At 47.6% G+C, this 8,908-nt stretch overlaps 1 protein-coding gene across 1 annotated transcript; it reads left to right on the plus strand.

The window, feature by feature from the left end:
• LOC119110122 (MFS-type transporter SLC18B1-like) lies at nt 1-1,209 on the plus strand. The gene is made up of 2 exons (XM_037233861.1): nt 1-307; nt 401-1,209. Exons 1-2 carry the CDS (start codon nt 1-3, stop codon nt 1,207-1,209), a joined length of 1,116 nt encoding a protein of 371 aa, XP_037089756.1.
• Nucleotides 1,210-8,908: the final 7,699 nt, after the last annotated feature.

The raw sequence follows: 8,908 nt of genomic DNA on the forward strand, positions 1-8,908 counted from the left end.
ATGGTGCCGTTCTTTCCGGTGGAGGCGGCCTCGCGAGGCGTCTCACAGACCCTCATCAGCGCCGTGTTCAGTTGCTTCGCCGTCGCCCAGATGATTGCCAGCCCCCTCGTCGGCCGATTGGGGCCCGTGGTCGGCGTCACCCGGCTCTACAACATCGGCATCGCCACGGCTGGCCTCACAACCATCACCTTCGGCACGCTCAACTACATCCACGGCAAGAACGCCTTCGTGGTGGCCTGCTTCCTGGTGCGACTGGTGGAAGCGGTCGGGACGGCGGCCGTGTCCGGCTGCGCCTTCACCATCATCGGTAACCAGTTTGCCGACCGGGCCGGCATGCTGGTGGCGCTGGTGGGCGCCGCCCAGTCGGCCGGCCTCGCCATCGCACCGGCCGTCGGCGGAGGCCTGTACGCCGTCGCCGGCTTCGGCATGCCCTTCTACGTACTCGGCGGCACGATGGTCGGCGCGGCCTTGCTCAACCAGTGGATGATGCCGCCGCTGGTCAAGTGCGAGAGGAACGCAGTCCCGTTCCTCAGCATGCTGCGTGTGTTCGCCCGGTCGTTCAAGAACTGGCTGTGCCTCATGATTGTCTTCCTCTACTCATTCGTGTTTATGACGTTCGAATCCTGCATGGCCCTGTACGCCAACAAGGTGCTGGGCGTCACACCGTCAACCCTGGGACTATATTTCTTGGTGGCTACGACAGTGTATTCCCTGACCAGCTTCATATGGGCCCGGCTGTCCGAGCACTCCCGCAACCCCTACGTGCAGATGTCGCTCTGCCTGCTGGCGACGTCAGGCAGCCTACTGCTAATCGCTCCTTCGCCGCTGCTGAACACTGCACCCCGCTGGTGGCTCCTCGGCCTGGGGCAGACGCTGCTCGAAGGCTTCTTCGGCGGCGCCTACATCCCCTGCTTCTCACAGATGCTGCAGGAGAGCGTGCGGAAGGGCCTGGCGGACGACCTGGTGACGCAGGCGTTTGTGTCGAGTGTCTACTGGACCGGTTACTCCCTCGGCACTGTGGTGGGCCCCGTGTCTGGCGGCCTGCTCGTGGACGCCTACGGCTTTCCCGTGATGATGACCTGCCTGGCTGGTCTGGCCCTGCTAGTCTGCCTGCTGACCGTGATGCAAGCTGTCAGGACGGCGTGCTCAGCCGGTGCGGGACGACGCTGGGCGAGTGAAAGGGAGCCCCTGTGCAGGGTACTGGCTTAAGGCCCCGTGTATATTTATCGCGCGTCACGTCGACAGATCGAGATATTGTATATCGGCTGCGACTGAAGTGCAGATGAAGCATGTGATCTTTGTGGCCGACTTCCCTTAAACATCTGTACGTCGCCCTGGGTGCCGCCAGACAAGGCTTCACGGCCACTGTGGGCAGTGCCAGACGAGCATACCCCGAGCAAATGTGCCACATGTGAGCTGATGATGCTGACGAGTGATACATTGACTTAATATAACACGTCCGAGTTAAAGTTATTGTTTTCAAGAATCGTCCACGCTTAGAGAAGACGTGATCATGGCAGTGATAGGCAATGCGCGTAAATGTGAACATAGGTCGATGTCGCTATAAAACGTGATTGAGCAGATAGATAAGAAACTGGTAGTAGCCCTACGTCTCGTAGAAAAAGCAGGAGAATAAAGGAATGAATACGTCGACATTTTTTCGAAACGAAAGAGAAGAATTTGCGGTCTATGACGAATAAGGCTATTACCGCTGTCTTATCTACAAACATAATGTTCCTCGCAAGTGCATTCAACAATTTATATGATTGAATAGAGGCAAATTCCATAGAGCTCAAAGAATAAAGCTCAAAGGCAATGTCATAGACGGGAGTGTACCACCTTTGGAACACATTTCACAAACTTATTTCGGACAAACATCTCCTCAGGACCTGTTGTGTCTCCCAATACGAGCGGGGATTTTCGCTACAGCAAGTGCAATCAGAAAATAAATTTTGCTCGTTTTTCTGTAACTCCCGATTTCCTGCCCGGAGTGGGTTATCTTGATGCCTGCATGACATTCAATGGAGATTTTCATTCTAGCCCCCGCCCCCCGACTGTGCGTGAGAGTTTCAGGTCGATATCGCTCAAATTTTCCATGACGAATGGCGTAATAAAGACAAAAAGGTATCCTGCAGACACCAACAATAGCCCTGCTAACTCAAGTCATGTGCACACATGAGCTGTGGTGGTCAGAAAAAGTCCTCGATGCTTATGGGTATGCATGGTGTCAGTAGAAAAGAACGTTTGTGACTAGCACCCAGGGTGGTGTAAGCCATTTAGCGCGAAACTTATTGGCGAAGGTTCGAGAACGTGCGTGACTAGATCGCGTGATTTTTTGCTGCCATGTACGTTCTTTGTAATACAGCCATGCAACGCACTGAGATTACAAGTTAACAATGAGTCCCAAGGAGAAAACTCCTTTCGAAAAAGTCACTGTGCTAAACGCCGTACTAGAGAAATCAAAGCCACAGTATGACGTTTTGGTAAAATCATGTGCTTATCAGTGGACTCATATTTCTATCCTTTTCCCTAAAAAGTGTTCCAAACTCTCATACTGTTGATACTACAAGCATTTTGGCCAATCGGTATGATGTGAACAAAAGAAAACATACATCTTGAAAAAACAGGGCAAATGGAGGTACTGCTTTCATATGACATTCCTCCGAACGAAGCGGCTATTTCAAATCGGTACTCTGAGTTATTGCAAAGGATTTGTAGAGATTTGGCCGGACGACTAAATGTTCCGAAAACATTGGTAGAAGAAATCGGACGTGTCTGATCTAAATATGGGTGAAAATGGAGAAGAAACCACTTCCAACCACACACACTTCTGACAAAGACCTAAGTTGGCATTAAATTTGAAATGCTTGAAAAATCGGATGAGCATGAGCAATACAATGGTTTGTCGTCAGAACTATGAAACTAGCGATAACTATTCATTCTGGAAGCGTTGGCTTTATTGGCATGTACTGTTCGTCTTTTCGCACTTCTTTTACTTTATGATTTGGTCCCTCTGGACCAAATGCACAAACACAAAAATTGCGAATCATTTCATCATGGCGAAAAAAGATGGCTGCAGAGCGAAGTTTGCCGGCTATTTTTTGCTAGATCTGACGGAAGACGATGAATCCCGCACCTATTGGTAGCATTTTAGGTAACTTCAAAATCAGACGCCAGGGGGACGTGATGGCACCAAATAAGGAAGCTACCGCGCGGGGACACATAAGCGCAAAAGGGATGGAATATGCCATCCTCCCTTTCCCCAATAAACCAAATGTTTTACACAAAACCAGTTAACAGCAAGCTAAGCAAAGAGCCCCTCTACAAGAGATACCGGTTTAAATATGTGTGAAGAAGTTTGAACTTGTACTTATACAGGCATTGAACCTGAAGGAAGTGTCCCATAGTTATATAGGTTGTGAACTGAAATATCCATCTTGAAGACCCCTCCCTCGCTGCCGCTTCCAAAGTAAGAAAGATAGAAGCTTACAGAAGCACCAATGAATTTTTCCTTACGAGATTGCGCGATAGGTAATAAATTGAATGCTTCTAAGTCAGCAATTAAACCCGTTATCTCAGATCAAAGTTCAAAATAGAGACTTCATCAACCACAAATTCACGCTGTTGATACAAGCCATCAAAACATATAGCAATGGTTATTTTGGTCCAGCTGTGATCGGTAGCTAGTGCAACGAATGGCGGAAGCTGACTTTTTGAGCGTGTGTCCTCTCAGGAATGCATGCCTTGGATGCACGCAGTAAGTATCCATATGGGCGAGCTTTTGGTGAACCCGGGCAGAGGTGGTAAAAGTTTTTTTTTGTCGCCGACCGAGTTTCTGCGGGCAAAATCGTCACCAGCACGGTAACGCGATACCATATAATATGAAATTACAGCGACGTTCATGCCCAGTAGCGTCATCAGCAATCGTGGCATCACCAAAAGCTTCTTTCATCACCGTAGGTTTCAATAGTATGCACGCAATCAAAGCGTTCATTTATACAGTTCCATTAAACTGTTTCCAGGATAACTGTTGCTGCGAAGAATGCAGGCACACCTGCCCCAAATATTAGGATAGTCCAACCACAAAAGCAGTCTTCTTCCACCCTCGGGGTTTGCTGGAGTTTCACGTCTAAGCTTAATCTACGGCTGGATTTGCTATCCTCGACCGCGAAAACAATGGCGAAGGACTCCGACAGCTAGCTCAGCTGAGTACATGGCAGAATCCTAACCGGTGGCAGGCGGCATTGGGAGATAACGTCCAACATGCGATCCTCCTCTAGGCCACGTCCCCTTATGGAAACCACGTGTGCGCTTCGAGGTTCACCCCAATCATCACCGTACCCTCCACCATACCTTGGGCAAGTTCCAAGCCTGGCGCGACATGTTTGCCTAGTGGGCGCCTTTCGCTACGCTCCAGTTATCGGTATGTAAGGGTTTAAACTGGGCTTCTGGGCTGTCAGGCAAGGAAGAAGCAATATATTGGGTTATGGCTTGGGCTCAGATTGAGGTGAAGGCGACTGTGCAAATGCTGGGTACGAGGTAGTGGGGAGCTTACTGGAAGAAGCATGCATCGGGGTCACGGAAAGATGGAATGGTAGAACGGTTTGAAGAAAACAAATACCAGTTGTTTCATATTCTTGTCACGCTGAGTGGAAGTCAAAAAACAAAACAACAACAACAAAAAACAACACTCACCTACGGCTGCAGCCCAACTTTTGAAGACTGTTGCATGCATCGCTGAGCCGAAGGCACCACAAATGCTTTACTCAGGCTTCATGGTTTCCCACCGTTTGAACAATATAATGACATGTGTTTCCACCATCACGTCATAAACTGTTGCCGACCCTAGCCGTTCCTGTTACCCTTTGCGTACAGAATCGCAACAATTAGGTCACTGATTTGGAGACACTGAAGGCGCGAATTTGTTTGTTTGGTTGAACTCATTTGTATGTATCTGCTTGAACCACAGCCTGCACATATACCACGTGAGGGTATTACGTGCGTGATATTTTCAATATAATGCACTTAAAGTCTTACAGAAATTGGTAACCGAACACTGACGTGCATTGCCCTTTTGACCCGCACTTAAATATCCCTTCCGCGCGAAAGGTGTATAAAGGTTTTACTTAACGTGATTATCAGCAACTCAGTTTTAACAGCAAAATTTGATCCAAGCTTTTCAAAAAAATAATTTGACCGTCAAGATTTTGGTCCAGGACCCCAGGTTTTCGGCACACTTTCAAGCAGGCGGGAACTCCCAAACAGGGTCAAGCGTAAGATTGAAGCGCTTTTGAAAGGAATTGAGGTGCTCCTCGGTAACCAGGCGACCTTTGACAGGGAACATGGGCCCTGTGCAGCTAAATGGATCACGAGTATCCAGAGGATCATGCGGATATAAAGGGCCCTGACCTCCTGATAAGATTCTGAGCGGCCGTGGACCCCGATAATACAGAGATCGCCTCAATAGTCAGAGGGCTCTTCAGTGGCCGCTCGCAAGACTACTGAGGGCGGTCCCTCAGTAGCCTTACAAGCCCCTGAGCACTTGCCAGCCCGACCCCCAAAACCAAACAGGTGTCCAAAAGGATCGTTTTGTGCGCTGGCGACCAAATGGGTCGCTGAACGACCAGTGGGCCATCAGCAACCAACCGAACACTTCGATGACCAGAAGGACTAACAAACGATCAAAAGTTCCGATTCGTGACCAGGGGGGGGGGGAGAGCTCTGTGCGATTAGTTAGGTCTCTAAGTTGCTGGAGGAGAATCCCACCCATAAGAGGTTCCTCAGTGCTCGCTGATCATGGCCACCATGCTGCTCAAAGGAAAGATTTTTTTGATAAAAGATATATATTATCTGCAAGGAAAACAAAGCAGACAAAATATCATTTAAAAGCCACATACACATATGGAACACTCCCTGTAAAAAACGCCACCACGGAGCATGTTAGTGGGGGAAATCGTAAAAATTACGGATTTATATGCATTCCATACCTTGAGGAGTAAATTTGTTAAATAGTAAAATCGTGCTGTCTACAGCGGTCTTTTACACTTAAAAGCATACCAATAATCACGACAGAGCCTATTTCATCATGTCTGATGCTTGCCTCAAAATCTTCAAATGCGGAATACCCGCTTTAAATGATGAGCTGGCTGCTATCATGAGAATGAAGTTCAGATGGTGATAATTTATGACGTCTGGAGTGTTCGGCACATGGACGTTTCCTGTTTAAAGGGAGCGTTGCACATTTGTACAGGAGTTGGAACTGATATGGCCATCTTGAAGACCATTTGGTGCAGTTCACAGCCCTACCGCTCTTAGGACCTAGCCCGTCTAGTTTCTGAGCTAAACGCTAGCGAATATGTGCAGACTTTTTCGGCGGACTACTTCAAGGTCACTCAGGCATCCATGATGCCATAATAACGTCACTCAAATCCTGCCATCTCATTGACTACGCGGCAGTTAATGCCAATGAAAAGGTAATTGTCGAGTCGCTCATATCTGGCGTTCGTGAGCACGATTTCCAGATATTTCTATATTTCGGCCGCAAATGTGCACTCAGTCTATATTGTGCAACGTACGATGATGTAATCAAAGAATGCCGCATTGGGGACCATCTTTACTCAACATAGAAACCGCGCTGTCTAGAACAGCCTTTTTGCACTGAAAATAATACCGATAGTTTTTAGTGAGCTCATTACACCATATCTGATGTTTGCCTCAATATCATCGAATGTGGACCAGTCCCTTGAAAATCAGTTGCAGCAGCCCAAAAGAATTATGACTTAATTTTGTTTCTGTCTGTGAATGAATATGAACCCCAAGTACGGTTCTTTTGCATGATAGAAACATGGAATGAAACATGTGAAAATGTTGCGGGTCTTCAGTGACGTGTACGTGGTGGTGCGCTGCAAGTCGGGCGCCTCATTGTGTTTTGCGACTGCGGAAAACTGCATTTCCATCTCCATGCAGACCGCTCCCTATCTATAACTATGTGCCTACATCGTTTGCTAAAGAATTTGTTGATTGTTGAAGTAAAAAGGGTTGTAATCGTACCAAACGGTCAGAATGGTTTTCAGGATATGTCATCGGTTTGCTATCAACATTTTTAAACATATAATAAATCAAAAAAGCTGCGACATCTTTTTCTCTTCAGTGAATAATCATAAGGTTATATTTTGTGTTGCATTTATCACAGTTGTAATTAATTCATCAATTTAAAGTTGTTTTTTTTGTTTCTATATTTTTCATTTTCAGTTATTGCAATGGAGTAATGAACTTATCGCAACGGTTTTTAAGCATTCAAAACACTAGACGGCCTTTTTAAATTGACGCCTTAAGTGCGAAAAAAATGCGGCGGGTGCTGCATCATATTTTTCAAGGGAACGGCAATGAAAAGTGCGAGGGAGAGACTGCGTCTGTTTTCGCATGCGCGCAAGCAACGTATCGTAAAAATCATGCCACAATTAGGCTGTAACTATTTTTCAGGACCTCTGTCTTTGCTCAACTTGCCTTCCTTGACCTCCGTTTCAGGAGCAAGCGGCAACAACGAGCTCGGCTTTGGAAAACTATTTGATTGCGCTCATGTGATTTTATGCATATTAATGTATTAATTGAAATCGAGACGGAATATTTCTTTAAAAAATCAGTTAAGCCAGTACAAATGAGATGGTGGCGCATGTCCGTACTGGGTCTTCCGGGGCGAGTGCTTTACTAGGGTCTTCAAATAAAATGAGCATTTTCGATTTGGTGGGGGGGGGGGCGGGACACATCATCGCTGGGCTGTCAGTCGTGTACTCCTAGCCACTGGCACCGATTTGTATTTGAGCATGAATTTGAATGTGTATTTTTAGTCCTTTTGTGTTGGTAAGATTGAGCAGCCCAGCTCCCACCTTGAACCTAAACTAGCAGCTGATACGGATTCCATCAGTAAAGATGGCTTCCACGTCGGTCGCAGGGTCCCGTAAGGGCGTGGATTCGTGTTATGACGGTGTTTGTGTTTATGTTGCTGGTGGTGTCGGCATGGGGTGCTGTTTGTGTCTATACTGTTCATCTGAGCTGCACGGGAGGCACATGGAGACGATGAGCAGTCACCGCCGTTTGCAGTGGAACCAGTCTTTGGTTAGCGTCGAAAGCTGATCGGTGGCATTATTCTTTAATATATTTTCTATATTTTAGAAGTTTCCTCGTGTCATGGTCGCAACGAACCAGGACAGGGAGCTAAGGGAAATGGTTCACACTTGAAGAAATTAAAGCAAGCACCTGATGTGATGCAGAAAGCTTACTTACAATCATGAGGGTAGTTTTAGGTGAAAGAGAGTTCTCTAGACAGCAAAATGTATCCACTTAGTAATTATGCTTCTAATACGTCATTATTTGGTCGCGTCATCGCACCTTGCGCAACATTGACTGAGGACCAATTGAAGGCCGCTATATTTGGAAATCGTGCTCACGAACGCCGGATGTGAACGACTCGACAACTCTATTCTCTTTGCCTAGTTCGCCGTATGGCTAATGGAATGACAGGATTTGAATGACGTTATTATGGCACCATGGATGCCTGGCTGACCTCAAAATAGTCTGCACGAAATGGCCCGCACATCTTCGCGGTCGTTAATCTCAGAAACTAGAGGCGTTTAGGTCTTACGAAGCGCAGGACTGCGCACTGCAACAAATGTTGGTCAAGATAGCCATTTCAGTTCAAAACCCCACACATATGTGGAGCACTCCCTGTAAGCACCGCAAGGCTAAGCTTTGGTGGGTAAGGCATGGACGGTGGACAGGCGATTCGACGGCGGCCAGCCGACGCGTGTGGCATCCGAAGGGAGTCCCTGTTGCTGATCAGGTTTGTCCCGCGAGGCCACGAACACCGGACGGAGCTGGCGTTCCACCGCCAGGCCCGAGCCGGCTTCCC

This window comes from Pollicipes pollicipes, unplaced genomic scaffold (genome assembly GCF_011947565.3).
Source record: "Pollicipes pollicipes isolate AB1234 unplaced genomic scaffold, Ppol_2.1 Scaffold_7231;HRSCAF=8579_pilon_pilon_pilon, whole genome shotgun sequence".
Taxonomy (NCBI): domain Eukaryota; kingdom Metazoa; phylum Arthropoda; class Thecostraca; order Pollicipedomorpha; family Pollicipedidae; genus Pollicipes; species Pollicipes pollicipes.